Source organism: Delphinus delphis, chromosome 14 (genome assembly GCF_949987515.2).
Source record: "Delphinus delphis chromosome 14, mDelDel1.2, whole genome shotgun sequence".
NCBI lineage: Eukaryota > Metazoa > Chordata > Mammalia > Artiodactyla > Delphinidae > Delphinus > Delphinus delphis.
Window position 1 is genome coordinate 14021921 of NC_082696.1, and position 18619 is coordinate 14040539.

Below are 18619 nucleotides of genomic sequence, written 5' to 3' on the forward strand. Positions count from 1 at the left end.
GTTAATAATAGCTTGCATTTAGAAGACCTTCAGCAAAAGGTAGTTTTATTTTTTTTAACAGACACCAGAATTGAGGCAATTTCTGGATTTCTTAGGAAAGAACATATTTTACAAATTAAAGAGACAGTGCTATGATATCTTCTCTCAGTGTGGACATCAGAAATTTTGAACATTTTAAACTCACATTTAGGCATACATACATATTTATGTAATCAGTTTGCTTTATGGGAAAGTTTTTTCAGGCTGTTAATTATTTTAAAAACTATATTATATATGTGTATGTTCTAATGTATATGTTATATATGTGTACATGTTATATGTATATGTGTGTATTCTATATATATGTATATATCATATGTATGTATGTTCTCTATGTATGTGCATATATTATATATTTATATTGTATATGTATTTGTGTATATACATATATTTATTACTGTTTGCCATTTTCTTTCATATTTTTGTTTGATCAACTCCCTTTCCTTAAGCCACACCGATTATATGACTTTAACAAGTGGAAGTATATGCTGGTTAGAAATTGTCTTTTCCCATTTTGGGGGAAAAGCTGACTTCCTGTTCTGCCTGACATCACAATGTGAAGCCCAGACACCCTTGCTGAGAGCCCTCCGCTGATCTCCCTGTCTGATGTGCCTCTTTGTGGTCTTAGGGTTTCCAGCGACAGGTCCATGAGACCCTGACCCAGCTGGAACTGATCAACAAGCAGTACCGCCGCCTGGCCAGAGAGAACCGCACCGACTCGGCATGCAGCCTGAAACACATGATCCACGAAGGCAACCAGAGATGGGACAACCTGCAGAAGCGCGTCACCTCCATCTTGCGCAGACTCAAGGTCTATACTACGCCTCCTCTGTAGCCTAGAGGCCCGGAGGACAGGATTGGGCCGTTTGTACACAATATTAGGACATAGTCTCAGTGACTTTGTAAGACTGGGATGGCAAGAGATTGAGGTATCCAGCATGAATTTACATGGCAAAAAATTGCAGGGTTCTGGTAGCTCGTTGAGAAAATGACTTTCCAGGAGAATGTTGGAATTGGCGGTTCCATCTCAGCACGTGTTTGTGGGCTTTTTCACTGTTATTCTTTTCTTTTCACATCCAGCATTTCATTGGCCAGCGGGAGGAGTTTGAGACTGCACGGGACAGCATCCTGGTGTGGCTGACAGAGATGGATTTGCAGCTCACTAACATTGAGCATTTTTCTGAGTGTGATGTTCAAGCTAAAATAAAGCAACTCAAGGTGATACATTAGGGTTTTTTTTCAAATTATCAGTGCTAAGAGAGTCTGAAGAGGAAAGGATTTTTTAGATACTTTTGTGAAGAACATACTAAAGAACTGTTCTTTTTTTGTTTTATAAATTTATTTATTTATATTTTTTTATTTTGGGCTGCATCGGATCTTTGTCGCTGCGAGCGGGTTTCCTCTAGTTGCGGCAAGCGGGGGCTACTCTTCATTGCAGTGCACGGGCTCTAGGCACGCGGGCTTCAGTGGTTGTGGCACGTGGGTTTAGTAGTTGTGGTGCATGGGCTTAGCCACTCTGTGATCTTCCCAGACCAGGTCTTGAACCCATGTCTCCTGCATTGGCAGGTGAACTCCCAACCACTGCGCCACCAGGGATGTCCAGAAAATTAGTTCTTCTTGATTGAAAACAAATTCAGAAAATAAGAAAGATATTAAAAATGAAATGAAGAGCATTACCCAGAGATACAACTCCCGTTAACATACACACTTTAATTATTAACTTGATCGCCAGGATTGTTGTTTTTCGTTCTCGTTGTTTTTTCTGATTTGTTTCCAGCACCTTCTAATTGTTTGACTCACATGATCCAGAGCAGTTCAACTTTCTCGTGTTGGGATTTCATTCCACATAGTCTACATTCTTAGGTGCCAAGTTAGTTTTTAAGCATGTTTGGTATGTTTCAGTGTATAACTCAAACACAGTGGCTAGTTAAACATTTTAAATGGGGAGGGATATATATTAGATGTAAGGATTCCCTGAAAGGAAGAGTGTTTAACATCTTGAATAATGTGCAGTGCAGCTTGTGAAATTTTCCTCCTAAGATAGTTTTTTTTTTTTTAAAGAATAGTCATGATGCCCATAACTTTAAGGTTGTTATAATAAAACAAGGAAGTTACTTTTAATCAGTGATTCTCAGGATAAAAAAAATCCTAAAATAGCCCTGGTATTCTGCCCAGCCTCTCTCTCTCCATCCCTCCCTTCACCTCAATTCTGGCAAGTCATTTCACAGGTAAATCAATATTTAAAAGCTTCATTTTCTACCAAGTGGTAGTTGAATCTTTTCTTTTTGGACTCTAACAGGGTCATGGCATTTATTAACACCCTCCTTCTCCCTTGGCAGTCTTTTTATTATTGTGCAATTTCAACTATTCCAGAGTTTATTCTTTTTTTGGGGGGGGGGTGTTGCGTAGGGTCTTAGTTGTGACAGGTGGGCTCCGTGGTTGCGGCTCGCCAGCTCCTTAGTTTTGTCATGCGAACCCTTAGTTGCCGCATGCATGTGGGATCTAGTTCCCTGACCAGGGATCGAACCCGGGCCCCCTGCTTTGGGAGCACGGAGTCTTAACCACCGCGCCACCAGGGAAGTTTCTCCAGAGTTTATTCTTGTGTTAAATTAAAATTTATCCCCTGAAACTTGTCCCCTGTAGCTGAACTGTTTTGAATCATATAGAATGAGTCTAAATAATCCTCCAGAATTACCTTTTTTTCAAATAATTATAATCATGCCTGCTTATGTCCTGAAACAATTTAAAAAAATCATCTGAGAAGAATTTGTGACATTGTCATTCGGATGGCTTTCCTTCGTCACGTTTGACATGTCAGGAAATCTAAAATTAAAATATCCAATATAATTCTTTAAAATGCTAAATTTATTGCAGTGGCACTGTATTGCTTACCATTGCTTTTCATCAGGGGCCACCAGTGCTCTCAACTTTATGATGGGTTTGAATGTTTGTTCCTATGATTCTCTTACCCTCACCGTCTGCGGTGGTAAATTTTATTAGCGAAAGGCACCTCTCTGGTCATGGAATGCTAACAATGCCATTTCTGCCTCCCGTTCTGATTTAAAATTTTTATGTTTTACTTTAGAAAGTCATAGCCTCTTGGCTTGTCATTGTCTATGGTAAATTTAATATCCCCTACATGGTTTTTCTAAATATGTATTTTAGAATTACTTCATGTCCAAGTGAGCAATAAAAAATTACGTGCAATATGTGCTCCCTAGGCCTTCCAGCAGGAAATCTCATTGAACCACAATAAGATTGAGCAGATAATTGCCCAAGGAGAACAGCTGATAGAAAAGAGTGAACCCCTGGATGCCACGTTCATTGAAGAAGAGTTGGATGAACTCCGACGTTACTGTCAGGAGGTCTTCGGGCGCGTGGAAAGATACCATAAGAAACTGATTCGCCTGCCTGTATGTGACATTGTTTTTTCATTATCATGAAATCTAAAGAGAATTAATAATGTGGACTTAGGTAACATCATTGAGTGGGCAAGAGCCCGGACTCTGGAGCCAGAGTGCCTGGGTTCCAGCCCCAGCTCTGACTACGTCACCTTGGGCAAGTTACTTCACGTCACTTGCCTTGGTTTCCTCAGTTGTAAAGCTGGTTTAATAACAGTACCTACCTTGTAGAAAGGATTGCTTTGGGCATGATGAGTTAACATATATACGTACAAAGAGCTTAGAAGCGTACTTGGTACACATCTTCCATGGAAGATAAAGAAGCTTCTAGAAGAAACAAGGGGATGAAAGTGAGCAATGTAAACAGTGGCTCAATTGATGAGGTTGTTTAGTTGAATTTCTTTTTTCTCTTCCATTTCCCTAATTGCTACCATAATCACATCTCATGGTCAAGATGCTATTATTAGAATATTTGGAATCTTCTGTGATAAAATATATTTTGTATCTGGACTATAAGGTATAAAAGGACCAGCTAAGGTTTTATTAGTAATTCCCTTTTGTTCCTGATATGTGCCATTCTGTACTTACTGTGTTGCAGATTAGGTACTAGGTTGCCTTTATTTACATTTTATTTAATCTTATATCAATTCTTTGAAGTAGGTCTTAATATTATTTCCATTTTTCCATGATAAAACTGAGAACTGACTAGATTCATGTATAAGACATTTAAAAAAGTTATTAGAAGATACTTATTTATTTGATGATAGGAAGTTTAAAATTACCCCCAGCGAGGTAGGAATGTGGTCCCGATAAGCTTGAGTGCTGAGATTTGGTGAAAGGCGGAGCACAGAGTGGGAAGGGGGTCAGCTGAGCGCTGCGGTAACAGGGCTGGCTTGACTGCGTTTCTAGCTCCCAGATGACGAGCACGACCTCTCTGACCGGGAGCTGGAGCTGGAGGAGGCTGCAGCTCTGTCGGACCTCCACTGGCGCGACACCTCCGCGGACAGCGCGCTCTCCCCCCAGCCCGCCTCCAACCCCTCCCTCTCACTCGCCCAGCCCCTCCAGGGCGAGAGGTCTGGGCGAGACACCCCAGCCAGTGTGGACTCCATCCCTTTGGAGTGGGACCATGACTATGACCTCAGTCGTGACCTGGAGTCTGCTGTGTCCAGAACTCTGCCCTCTGAGGATGAAGAGGGTCAGGAAGATAAAGATTTCTATCTCAGGGGAGCTGTTGGTCTGTCAGGTAAGAAAGAGCTCCTCCTATATGCTAGCTTGAAAGAAAATAAAAAGGAGTGGATACTGTACTGGAAATCCGTGTGCCGAGCAGAATCATCTGCCTTCTCCCATTAGGGGAACTTATACACAAATGAATAATTGGATATTAACATGATTCGCAAATATAAAATTGGCGTTGTGGCCACTGATTTATCCCACATATACTTGTGTTCTTACTACACGACAGGCACTTTATAAGTACTGGAAATACACGGTTCCTTTTCTTCTCAAAGAGCTCACACTCTAGTGTGGAACACAGACAAGTAAGAAACGGCTGTGTGAAATGTTTGGCACTAGGATAGCAACGTACACATGGTGGTGTGGAAGCACAGCCCGGGGATGACTAAGCTGGCGCCTTGAGGAGAGGCTTTAGGGAAGAGACTTGAGCTGAGACCTGAAGGATGAATAGGAGTTGGTCAGGAGGACACAGCAATGTTCAGAGAAAGAAAGGAAAGCGTGCCCATCTTGGATTTATGATTAGCCTCCGCGCTTTTGGTCACCTGGAGTTTGTCCAGAATGACAAGGCTGTAGACTGGGAGGCATGGAATGAACAAAGAGGAGGTGGAAAGGCAAACCAGGACCTGGTCATAAAGCAACCTGTTCGTCGTGGAAAGGAGTTTGGTTTTTATCATGAAGGCCATGGAGAGCCACGGCAGGGCTCTAAGGAGGGAGGCAATGTGATCAAATGCATATTTTCTTTTTTTTTGTTAATACATTTATTTATTTTATTTATTTATTTTTGGCTGCATTGGGTCTTCGTTGCTGCGCGCAGGCTTTCTCTAGTTGCAGAGAGTGGGGGCTACTCTTCGTTGTGGTGCACGGGCTTCTCATTGCGGTGGCTTCTCTTGTTGCGGAGCACGGGCTCTAGGCGCGTGGGCTTCAGTAGTTGTGGCACACCACCTTAGTAGTTGTGGCGCACGGGCTTAGTTGCTCCGTGGCATGTGGGATCTTCCCCGGCCAGGGATCGAACCCATGTCCCCTGCATTGGTAGGTGGATTCTTAACCACTGCGCCACCAGGGAAGTCCCGATGCATATTTCCAAAGAACCTGTCTCAATACTATCTAGAGAAGGGCACATTGAAAGAGAGTCCAGAAGGAATTGTTTTACAATCCAGGACACAGATGTGATGGTGGCCTGAACTAAGGAAGCAGCACGGGGAATAGAAAGAATGGAAGAGCTATGAGAAATCATAAGACGGCTCCTCCATAACTGATGGCTGATTGAATTGGGATTGAAGTGATTTTCTGGCTTGGGCATCTTGGTGAAAGATGCAGGTGGTCCTAGACTCGGAGGGCCATGAGCAGGAGAGAATGTTCTGGGTGTCTGTGGAGCCACGGGGGCAGGGCAGTGAGAAAGGGGGAGGTGACGAGTCCTTCTGTGCACATCCTGAACTTGAGATGCTGTAGACTATCCCAGGGGAAAAAGCCAGCAGTAGATGGACGCATGGATCTGAATTTCAGGAACCGGAAATGCCAGTTAGGTAGTTTTCCACATAGTCACCAAGGGAAGGAAGGAGATCGCACAGGAAGAGTGTATGAAGGGACACAAGAAGTATGAAACTTCAAGAAACACATATAGTGAAGGGATGGACAGAGGAAGAGGAGCATTGTAAGGAAGGTGAGTAAAAATAGAATCAATAATCAGAGGCCAATTTGTAGCGCTTGTAAACGCGTCTCACACATTCTCTAAAAGAGAATTTCTGCTTGTTTCTGATGGTTAACATTTGGATCCCCAAGGGTATGACACTGTCTAAAAGGAAAATGATTTCTCTCGTTTCTATTTTGTTTGTATGGTACAACCTAATAGTTAGGCATTTTGCATCTAAAGCAGAACTGTCCAATATGTAGCCCTCAGCCACGTGTGACAGCTGAACTCTGAAATGTGACCATGCAGACTGAGATTTGCTATGTCAAATGCACTTACACGAATACCCAAAATTCAAAAACTTAGCACAAAGGAAAGCATGTAAAATATGCATAATACTATTTATGTTGATGACATGTTAGAATGAGGGTATATCGGTTTAGTAAAATTAAGTATTAAAATTATTTTCATCCCTTTCTCGTTACTTTTTCATTGTGGCCCTTAGACTCTTTAAAATAATATACGTGGCTCATGTTGTTTCTATTGGACAGCGCTGCTCTAGAACCTGACTGTCTCGGTTGAAATCCCAGTTACGTCACTACTAGCTGTTGAAACTTGGATGAGTGACTTCATTCCCCTGAACCTCAGTTTTCTCATCCATAAAATGAGAATAACACTTCCATGCACCCTGTAGGGTTTCTGTGAGGATAAATGAGTGCTTAGAACAGCACCTGGCTCATAAAACAGTCAACGTGAGCCCTTATTATGATTTATTTCAGGAACCCTTTGGTGATCGTACTCAGACTTCTCTGTATGTTCAAGAGTTATCTGCCAAGGATGACTAACTTCCTTTTTTTCCCTAAGAAAGTTATTTTCCTGCCATCCGCGGATCAAGGTTTCCAGACCTTAGCTGTCAACTTAGACTGTGTGCTCTTTTTGCAGATGTAACGATCCCCGAAAGTCCCGAGGCCTATGTTAAACTCACAGAAAGTGCAATCAGAAATCCCTCTGGTAGGCACCAAAAGCTAAAGTGCACCTCTGTCCCTCACCTGTAACAAGCCTCCTTCTCTCCCAGCACATCTACTGTACCTCTCACAGCTCTGTGCCAACAGCATGTGGAGGCAGCACTTCCTCTCTGACTGCTGTCTCAGAAACGAAAACCAAAACATTTGGTTGATCGACACCAAGAATAACATTCCAATAATCAAGTGCAGTAAAGCAATGCTCAGCTTGCTAAATGGTAATCACTCTCAGTACGTGTAACCTGTGATGCCCATTAATGGCAGAAAATAGGAGATGGAAACAGTAGTCTTAGCACTGGTGCTTTAGTGCCCTGCTTGGTTGTAGCAGGTCTGGCTGCTTGACTTCGAGGAGGGCTTGCAGACCCACCTCTGGCTGAGGAATCGGGGCTCGAGGATCTGGTCCCAAGTCTACCAGCCTATATGTGTGACCTCAGGCCCACCGTTCATCCTCCTGATCTCAGGGGTCCCGTATAAGACAAGGGGTGAAATCAGATATTCAGCTCTAAAATATTATACTTTTAGTTTAATGAGTCTTACCACGCCATAAAGCAATTTGACATGAGAATGTATTCCACAGTATCTTAAGACTTAGATTTTCAAAAAAAAAAAAAAAAAAAAGAATTAGATTTTCCTTTAAGGACAGAACTATTCCTGAAACAAGAAGGCTTAAAGAAAGGAAAATGGAACCCGTTTTGCTTAATGTTGCTCTAGACAAACTGTAGCTCAGGGTCAGTAATTTGGAGGACATTGGAGAGAATAGGGTTTGACCACAGTGATAGGATATTGAATTGTGAGTTTATTAGTTTACACTTTGGTTTTTGCAGAAAAGCAAAGGACGGGAAATAAGGTAGCATTACTGAAACGGTTACTGCCTGAGTGATTCCCAGTGAGAAACCTCTTCCAGGTGTATTTAGAAGGTCTTTTTTCCAAAAAAACAATTAATAAAGCTTACTAATATTTATTCTGCTTTCACCCTATGCTAGCTTCACTCTGATGATCAATGTTCTTGTTGAATTCAAAGACTGTAATACACACACACACACACACACACACACACACACACAATAATTTTGCAAAAGGATGTCACATCTCTCAGAGGAGATGAGCTAGAAGTTCTACGCTGTGAGTGAGAACATACCTGGATGGCAATGGTAAAATCTTAGCTTTCTCCTGATTTTTTTTTCATTATTCATCTTTTTTTTTATTTTGCATAATTTTATTTCTTAAAAGCAGTTTAAGTTTTAGAACAAATTTGAGAGGGAGGTACAGAGATTTCCCATACAAAAGCAAGCCGTTGCTAGTTTGGTACCTCCACACATACCCATCCTGAGCTAGTCTTTTCTTGGTTCCCTTGAAGTCCCACCTTAAGTGAATGAGGCAGCCACCTGGGACTTAAGAGGCACTATCTTCTACTGAGATGCAGAAAGGAAAATTAGAGGGTGTGTCTTTTTCTGTTTGATAAGTGACTGCAGAGGGAGCCTGAGATGTAACTGCCTCCTAGTTACTGGGGAGCAGAAGCCACCACCTGAGGTCTTTAGAATGCTAACAACACGCAGTTTTCAGGGGATGAGCCAGAAGAGGGAGCAGAAGCACGGGCTGTTAGAACCCCCCACAGGCCCCTTCTGCGACACCCAGTCTGCTTGGACTCTTGGTCAAGCACATTCATTGGTCTGGTAATTCGAACTCCTAACCCACCACCATGTCAGTACTAAATGTGCTCTATGATGACCCACACACGTACCATCTCTCTACTGCCTTAGCTGTAGAATTTCTTAACCATCTCCTTGAATGTCAAGCTTGTAAAGATTCTTATGGTCGACACTGCAGGGGATCCTAGCACCTTGGAGTCACAGATCCAACAACTGGGCAAAGCCCTGGATGACAGCCACTTTCAGATGCAGCAAATGGAGAATATTATCCACAGCAAAACTCCCGCAGGACCAGAGCTAGACTCCAGCTACAGAGGCTATGTGAGTATCCGGACCCTCATGATCCTGACACATACCTGGTAATCACACTCGTGTGACAAAGAACAGTCCATCTGTGGCACGAGGGTTGTGTCGGCTCTCCACGTACCAAGCTGCCCTTGAACTCATGTGTGTGCGAAACAAAGCCCTGTTAGTCGATTACCTTTTGAGCAAAACTGGTCTGTGCTCAGACCCACTGATCCACCCTAATGACCAGCCTGGTCCTTTACACGGAGAACTGAGTGAAATCCATTTAATTGAAAGCAACCAAATGCTTTGGCTCTGGAAAGGGCTTCGGCATTTTTCCAAACTCAGCTGGTGATTTTCTGACCAAGGATATCCTTGGAGCCGCAGAGTTTAGCTGGTAGATTACTAACACGGAATTGTTTGAGTTCTCTTCCTAGGTGTCTTGAGTCACTTGATGATCTTGGGACTTTTTTAATGCTCTGTTATTTGTATGTTCATTCTGGAGAAAACGGTTCTGACTAACAAGAGAGATTTGGGGAAAAGATGGCAAGAGATTGTGTGTATTACCAGTTCCATTGTCGAAGCTTTTTGTAAAGTAGTAACTTCATTTGCTCTGCTTAGGTTACTGACCGAATAACCTTTCTCAGAGAATTACCTGTTTTCCTACACATACTTACGGAAGAGGATTTGAAAGTAAATCTCTTCTATGCCTCATATCATTTCTTTTCATACCCAAAAGACCACTCTGTAAAAGGAAAGAAAAATTAATTTCCTTAAGCCTAATGACAACACCCACGTACTGCTTTTTTGAAACCAGGAGAGAGAACCATTCTGGTTATATCAGCTAACGTTAATATCCTCACAATCACAGAAGACTAATTAATCATGAGCTTACTTCCTGTCCAGTTTGGCCTATTTTACTGACTTCTATCATAGTGAAACCTCTTTTTTAAAAATATAATTTCGCAATGAGCATGCTGACATCACTGAGGTTATACTTAACACCAATCAAAAGCAATCAAAGTAACTTAATAGCAATGTAATTTGTTAAAGGCTTTGAAAGAAAACGTTCTGATCAGTATAGCAGGAGTGTCTTGAAATGATTTGTTCTTTTAATCTTTGAATACTGTGCGTGATATTAAACACGGAGTTGGAAGCTTTTCTTCTGATGTTAGAATTTATTCCCTTAGTATCTATTAACCATTTAACCATTGCTTAAATTTTCTCGTGAAACAGCTGGCTTTAATATTGTTTTATTCTTTTAAGTATTTTAATACAAATAAATGTCCCTTTGAGATTTGTGGTAATATTACGCTTCCCGCCCTTCAGTTGAAGAAAAAGGGCAGCTTGCCAAAAACTATATATTGTATTGCCAGCTGGGGGCTCTGAGTGTTAAATCCCAGATCGGTGTAGTCTGTTTTGATTCATAAATTTTAAAAGAAATTTTGGAGACTTATGCAAAACCACGTGTGCCAAGTATATCTTCAAGGCATTGCTTTATGTAAACATGAATGTGTCACATGTTTAAGAAGCATGTTTTTGAACTTGACTTTTTTGTTTTCAGCAGAGTGGGTTACTCTTTATAGAGAAGTAGCGCACAGCTACTGCCCTTTTTGAGGAACTCCAAAGATATTTTCTCCAGGAGTTCTTGCACTCATGACAATTTGAGTATTTTGTGACGGGGGACCTCTTTTCTGTATCTAAACAGATGAAACTGCTGGGTGAATGCAGCGGCAGTATAGACTCAGTGAAAAGACTGGAACACAAACTGACAGAGGAAGAGGAGCATTTTCCAGGCTTTGTTAACCTGAATAGCACCGAAACCCAAACAGCTGGTGAGTGAAATAGAAGATCTCGAAGCACCTCGTTGCCCCCGAGTTCCACTGTGCCACTGACCTCATTCTACACTGGTCTATCCTGAGAACTTTCCTCCATGTCACAATGATCTCTGGGGACAGAGCGGGAGGTGAAAATAATCACAGTGGTTTTTTTCCCATGTCCCATGTATTTTAAGGCACCGTCTCTAATCACTAGTCAGGAATCTTCTGTGTGTGCTCTGTACACTCTCAGAGCTTTCCTGCAGAAGGAAACCAAGAGTTGAATGTTATCTTCACCCACTTTCATGCTTATTACTTCTTAAAGCTCCTTACAATGTTAAATCTTAGGTAGTTAATATGTTTTCTCCATTATCATTAAAAATGCAGATAGAAAAAACACAGCCACCATACTGTTCTTTTTGTTTGTTTTTTTTGGTTTTTTTTTGCGATATGCGGGCCTCTCACTGTTGTGGCCCCTCCCGTTGCGGAGCACAGGCTCCAGACGCGCAGGCTCAGCGGCCATGGCTCACGGGCGCAGCCGCTCCGCGGCATGTGGGATCTTCCCGGACCGGGGCACGAACCCGCGTCCCCTGCATCGGCGGGCAGACTGTCAACCACTGCGCCACCAGGGAAGCCCCACCATACTGTTATTTACAGCTGATGGCAACAGAAATGCCCAGAGGCATTACTTTCTTTCTGTTGCTGTTTTAAAGTTAGCCACTCATGTAGGTTTCAAACACTTCCTAAACGTTCTCCGTGGAGGATGATCCCTCGCTCTCCTGTGCGTGTGCTGTCTTGCCAGGTGTGATTGACCGCTGGGAGCTCCTCCAGGCGCAGGCCCTGAGCAAGGAGCTGAGGAGGAAACAGAATCCCCAGAGGTGGCAGCAGTTTCACTCGGACCTGAGCCGCGTGCTGACCTGGCTGCAGGAGACGGAGGAGGACCTGGAACAGCTTCAGCGCCGGCAACGCAGCACTGATATCCAGCCCATCGCGCTTCAGATCAAAAAGCTCAAGGTAACTACCCTTGGCCTTTCCCGCAGCGCCGGACAGAACGCTGCCACGTGGCGTGCCCGGTCAGATGAAACCACTAGCCCTGGCCTGTTGTGCAGCCACACAGCAGCGGGGGAATGGTCAGCACAAACGGACACGAACGCTTCCCCAACCACCCCAGATCAGAGTGTTTATAGGAAGGCTTGGAAGGGTTGAGAGCTGGACTGCGTTGCAGAACCAGCCCCATGAAAATAGTCATGATTTAATGAATTGGTAGCTAAGAAATGACCAATTAAAGTTTCATGAAACATCCAGGTACCTCTGGGACCTAATTAACCTCTTTTAAAGGAAATACAGCTATGTCCAGGGTCCTACAAGTCTATATCTAGAGCTAGAGAGGAGTCCCCTCCCAGATCGTATACGTGTGAGTTTATGGAGACCCAAGGAAGCCACTTGACATTCTGGAATCAGCAGAACTTCTGAAATAGATTATAATAGTGGCAGAAGCAATTTTCGGTGAAATGAATCCAAGCAAACAAAACCCGTGGAGTAATCGCAGTAAAACACCTGACGTTTGCATTTGATTTTGACCTGGACGGGCGTAGTGCACAAGATAACCTCTTTTAACTCTCTCTCTAGATCTTGAAACTCCTTCTCAGCCCAGCTGTTGAAATGCATTGATATGTGGAGACTTTTGTAAACATACTGTGGATGGAGAGCTCAGTTTCTTCTTAATAGGTCTCTTGGTCCTGCCTTTTTGTTTGGAGAACGTCAAGCTGTGCTCTTCCTCAGAAGAGGAGGGCTACCGGGCCCTCCAGGCTCAAGGATTAACTGCCTTTGTTTCTCCCTGGTTTCTCTGTATGCTGTTTCTTTTGGGGTGCTGTATTTCTGCCTTGTTTTAGTTGTTTTGTTTTAAATTTTCAAACAGTGAAATGAGTCTTCCCCACAGATGCTCAAACTTCTTTTTTTTTTTGCCATACGTGGGCCTCTCACTGTTGTGGCCTCTCCCGTTGCGGAGCACAGGCTCCGGACGCGCAGGCTCAGCGGCCATGGCTCACTCACGGGCCCAGGCGCTCCGCGGCATGTGGGATCTTCCCGGACCGGGGCACAAACCCACATCCCCTGCATCGGCAGGCGGACTCTCAACCACTGCGCCACCAGGGAAGCCCTCCCCCACTGTTTCTTAATCCCAATTCCTCAAAGCCATGGCAACCATTCTGAAATTTTAACACATACTCTTTTTCCATACATATTCATGAAAAATGTGGATTTGTGTGTGCACATGTATTTTAAATTACATACATGCTGTTTTGTCACCCATATAAATCTGTTTCTCTTTCACTTTATACCATATTTTCTGAAGATTCATTCGCATCGTCAAGTACACATCTGATCCATCTCTTTTAACTACAGTGTGGTTCCCAGTGGTGTGCACCCACTGTATCATCCAGCCATCCTGCTAAGGCCGGTGTTAATTAATGGATCTTTTAATTTGGGTGAAGCATGTCCAAAGGTCTTAGACTATTTTTCTTTAGTATTGTTATTGTTATTTTCCTTGTTTGATTGTTCTCCTTTCTCTTTGCAGGAGCTCCAGAAAGCTGTGGACCACCACAAGGCCATCATCCTCTCCATCAACCTGTGCAGCTCCGAGTTCACTCAGACTGGCAGTGAGGAGAGCCAGGATCTGCAGGGTCGCTTGTCCCAGATGAATGGCCGCTGGGACCGCGTGTGCTCCCTGCTGGAGGAGTGGCGGGGCCTTCTCCAGGACGCGCTGATGCAGTGTCAGGTCTGTGGGGCTTTGGGCCGGCCGTGCTCTGAAGTCAAACATTTCCAGTGTAGCTGAGTCTGTGACTCGATTTATCCAGATCTCTAGGGGGATGCAGTTACTCTCCAAAGTCAGTATTTGAGTGAGATAACTTTGTACCCAAAGCTTTCATTTTACTGGAGAATTTGTACATGTGACCAGGAGTTCAAAGACCCCACTTCTTTACAGCTAACAAGAGACTATTCCCACATGTTTATCTCAGCCTCACCATTCCTCCTTCGACTCATTCTTTATTCAGTATTTTCTGACCACATAGAAAGACATTTCTTGGACATCCAAGTGAGCATTACAAATCTTTACTCATCCATTCAGACCACAATGATTTGCCAGGTGTTTACAGATACTGCACTAGGCAGGCAGGATACAGCCCAGCCTCTGCTTTTGTTGGGGAAGACAGACAATAAAAATGCAAATAAATGTTTAACCAAGCTACTCACAGATGTTGATGATAAGAGTAACGAAAAAAGCACTTTGCGAAGGTGATTGGGGAAGTTCTATGAATGTTTGAGCTGATTCTTGGAAAGATGTTGCCATGAAGGAGGTCAAGCAGATGGCAAGTCCCAGAAGCGGGAAAGGACTTAGTGTCTTCAAAGACAGAAGAAAGGCCAGTGTGATCAGAGAGTAGTCGGAGAGGAAGGAAGGGATGAGAAAGATCTGGGAGGTGGTCAGGAAGCAGATCATGCAGGGCTTGGTGGGTCCTGGCCAGGAGTTTGGGTTATAAGCTGAGCAGGATGGGAAGCCTGTTGCCCAGGATTATAGGTGCCCCAGGAGTAACAATAGCTCCTTGAAAGCAGGTACCCAAGCTGTGGTTTCACCCCTGCACTGCCTCCCAGTACGGCGCCTCCCACGTTGGAGATCTTCTGTAACTATACCTTGAATAAGTGAACACTTGGACGCGTGGAGAGATGGGATTGAATTTAGGCCTTCAAAGATGGGAAGATTTGAATACAGGAGGAAGATAGAGGAGCAGAGCTGCTTCCCTCTACGTAGTATTATAGCCCTAGAAATTAAGCATTTTGATGCCAATTTTCCTTATGTCTGGTTTTTCCCTCGAGTGATAAATTAGATGCTTTTGGTAAGAGCATGAACTCAGATAATTACGACAGCTCTAGTGCCTTCCTTAGAAAGGAGTTGTGTATAAGATCTTAAAACCAACGGTAGGAATTGTAAAGCATGGATATTTAAGCTATGAGGGAAAGAAAAATATCTCATTCAAAATGATTTTATGCTCCATGTTTTTTTTAGGATTTCCATGAAATGAGTCATGGTTTGCTTCTTATGCTTGAGAACATTGACAGAAGGAAAAATGAAATTGTGCCAGTTGATTCTAACCTTGATGCAGAGGTACTTCAGGACCATCTCAAACAGCTTACGGTAAGACGTGTGGACTTGGACAGCATCTGGTTATGTTATAGTTGGTACTACTTATTTACTTTTTACATTATAATCTCTTAGTCTTTCTTTACCCCTCATGATTTCCCATCTCTGTGAAGCAAACATGTACATAGAAGATGATATCTATTAGCTTTAGAATCTGGTTCTAAAGCCATTGCTCATCTAAGAATCTCAGACGGTCTTCATCTTAATTAGCTTGTTTTTATCAAGGCAGCTCTTTGGCAGATTACATTTGGTTTTTTTTGTTTGTTTGTTTCTTTGTTTTTCTGCGGTACGCGGGCCTCTCACTGTTGTGGCCTCTCCCGTTGCGGAGCACAGGCTCCGGACGCGCAGGCTCAGCGGCCATGGCTCACGGGCCCAGCCGCTCCGCGGCATGTGGGATCTTCCCGGATCGGGGCACGAACCCGTATCCCCTGCATCGGCAGGCGGACTCTCAACCACTGCGCCACCAGGGAAGCCCTACAATTGTTTTTAATTTAAACTGTATGTGTTGAATCTACATCCCAAGAATATATTGGGTGGCTGATAATTAAAGGAATTAGAATAGAGACCGCTAAGACTTCTTAAGAAGAATTAAGTATACGGATTCAACACTAACCTGAGCACCAAGTTTTCTGAAAGCTAAGACAACAAGGGAAACGTGAAAAGTTAAATGATTTTTATTACCTGACTAAAAGGAAACAAACCAATTCTCAAGGAGCAAGAAACTTTTTCTAGTGTTAAATTCAAAAGGAAATTTACAGGATTTCTGTATAGATTCTTATGAAAAGAACTTTGGACAATATAATGTACGGTGTGCTTAAGTGATTTTATAGAAGATAAAGAAGCATATTTGAGTTCCATTAGGAGAAAATGATTTGCATTTTGTCACTTTCTGTATTTTTAAAATGCTGTTTCTTAACATTTAGCGCTCGCACAGACCTAACAGAATTGTCAGCTTTTAGTTCAGTATCACAAAGGTCTTAGAAACCAGGAGGAAATAGCTATGCAGCTGAATTTTTACTAGACTTCTGACCTCAGACCTTAAGTTGTGAGTGATGAATCACCCATATATCTTTTTAAAACTCTTGAATAGCTATCTGAGTATACCTCCACATACTTGAGTTTTTCTATATTTATATGTTAATGTTTTACTTCTCTTTTTAAAAGAATAGTTTATGTCTCATTTGCATAACACTTTATATGTTAAATACTTCAACATACATTCACCAGTTTGAACCTTCCAGTGATACTTACTGTGGACCCGGCAGGAATTAATGTCATCATTTTACCAAATGAGAAAACTGAGATCAGAAAGATTCAGGGGTCTTATAGGATACATTTGGGCAGGGGCAGGATTAGAACAGAGGTCCCTGATTCCCAAATGTCATGGGCTGCTGCATCTGTCCTTGTGTGAGCACAGCATTCTGATGCTCAGGTCTAATTGTCCACTAAGTTAAAATGATGTCATTGTGCACCTTTGGAACTTTCTCGAATTATTGAAAATTCTTAGAAAAATATTTCTTATGATATTCATAGCAAATAAGGCATGAGCTGTTGGAATCCCAGCTCAAAGTGGCCTCACTGCAAGACATGTCTCGCCAACTATTGGTGAACGCTGAAGGCACAGACTGTTTAGAAGCCAAAGAAAAAGTGCATGTGATTGGAAATCGGCTCAAACTTCTCCTGAAGGAGGTCAGTCATCATATCAAGGAGCTGGAGAAGTTATTAGACATGTCAAGCAGTCAGCAGGTAAGCTCTCAACAGACGTCATTGTGTAGCATGTCCTACAGGAGACCAAACAAGCACCATCTTTATCCATTTTAGAGACTCTGAATGTAGTACTTGTGAGACTAGAGTGTCCCCTCTCAATCACTGCTCTTATAAGTCTGGCTCAAAATTAAAAAGTAACTCAAAAACTTTTATAATAGGACACTACTTTTGATTCTGTTACATCCAAAAAACCTCCTGTAATTGTTACTGCTAACACTATTACCACCACTACCGTGGCATTTTACTTTACCCAGTTTATTTAAGAATTCATGTGCTTTCAGTAACACTGCGAGAGTAGGTCACAACCAACTGTTGCATATGAGTTTCATATTCAAACCTTAGAAGCTATGAAGTCTCCTTAGCTGGCGGTTAAATCATACAAAATGTTCAGTGTTCACTTTTATTTGTTTATCTATTTATTTGTTTATCTGTTATTTATTTTTAAATTTACTGCATGGTAATATTGTTGGTTTTAAGAAATGCATTTGCAGGTAAGATTGCAAACATTCAATTGTGAAATCTGTTATGAACACACAAACATGTTGCAGGCAAAAGAACCACCTACTCACAATAACAGCGGTACCAGCAGCAATACAGTTTCTCTGATGCTAAAAGGCAGGCTCCTGGGTGACTGACAATCTTTTGTTTCTAACGCAAACGATTTGGTTTCTCTCCTGCCTGAGCACCCTGCAGCTGTAAGGCAGATTCCTTTACCCCCTTCACTTCAACCCATTCTCCCGTCCATGTCATTAAGAAATAATAAAACTCCAAGCGGCCCAGTAATAACAAAGCTCCGCCTGTATCTTCCAGAAGGGCCAGACTCACAACCTGGAAAGCCCAACGCACCAGAAGTATTAGGTTCTGTTCTTCCTGCGGTCATCTGATTCTGTTTTTCCCAGGGAATGGGTTGAGGGATAGATAGGGATGGGGTGGGAAGTACTTGCAGATCACAAAGCCATCGTGGCTCTGGGACATGGAATCACTAAGAGAATCTATTTCCCACGTAGGATTTGTCTTCCTGGTCTTCTGCTGATGAACTGGACACCTCAGGATCTGTGAGTCCTACATCAGGAAGAAGTAGCCCAAACAGGCAGAAAACGGTAACTTTCCACTGTTCATTTTCAGTTGCCCCACGGGAGGGACCACTGGGGCGTGACAGTCTTGGTACCTCACGCAGGGTCCACGGGCTCTCCCCTTGCAAAGCAGGAGTCCCCCTACAACGTGGGGTTGTCACACAGTGACGCAGAGAAGCTCTGTTTCCTCAGCCCTGCCTCAAACCCTCCCCACATGCACTCAGGAATGGAAAGAGCAGTTCTGTTTTTCAAAAGAATCAGGTTCAACGTTTGGTTGGTATGCAGGGAGGCAGATTAGTTTTCGTGCTCACAGGGCCATCTCTAGAGCAGTGCTCCCTTGTCCCTTTGGTGGCCCCTCCCTTCAAACCCCCTCCGCCACAGTCCACCCAAAAAAAGTAGCATCCACTTAAAAGGGTGCCTCAGCCAGAGGTGGACAAAACTGCAAGCATCTCATGAGACCATTGAGTTTATAAGACAAATGGAGGTTCTGTTGACCCTCAAGCAAAGACAC

The 18619-nt window shown here is 43.0% G+C and overlaps 1 protein-coding gene across 17 annotated transcripts in view; it reads left to right on the forward strand.

Moving 5' to 3' along the window:
* SYNE1 (spectrin repeat containing nuclear envelope protein 1) overlaps nt 1-18619 on the forward strand; it is a 464275-nt gene that overhangs the window by 435752 nt on the left and 9904 nt on the right. For 13 of the 17 annotated variants that reach the window (XM_060029753.1, XM_060029751.1, XM_060029756.1 and 10 more), the window contains 12 exons: nt 668-850; nt 1120-1257; nt 3261-3452; nt 4350-4683; nt 7243-7311; nt 9150-9292; nt 10965-11091; nt 11876-12087; nt 13649-13849; nt 15134-15262; nt 16802-17014; nt 18043-18135. In XM_060029753.1, the coding sequence (XP_059885736.1) occupies nt 668-850; nt 1120-1257; nt 3261-3452; nt 4350-4683; nt 7243-7311; nt 9150-9292; nt 10965-11091; nt 11876-12087; nt 13649-13849; nt 15134-15262; nt 16802-17014; nt 18043-18135 (2034 nt within the window). Of the gene's footprint in view, nt 1-667; nt 851-1119; nt 1258-3260; nt 3453-4349; nt 4684-4902; nt 7178-7242; nt 7312-9149; nt 9293-10964; nt 11092-11875; nt 12088-13648; nt 13850-15133; nt 15263-16801; nt 17015-18042; nt 18136-18619 lie in introns of those variants that run through there. The other 4 variants (XM_060029760.1, XM_060029761.1, XM_060029765.1 and 1 more) reach the window with 2 other exon arrangements.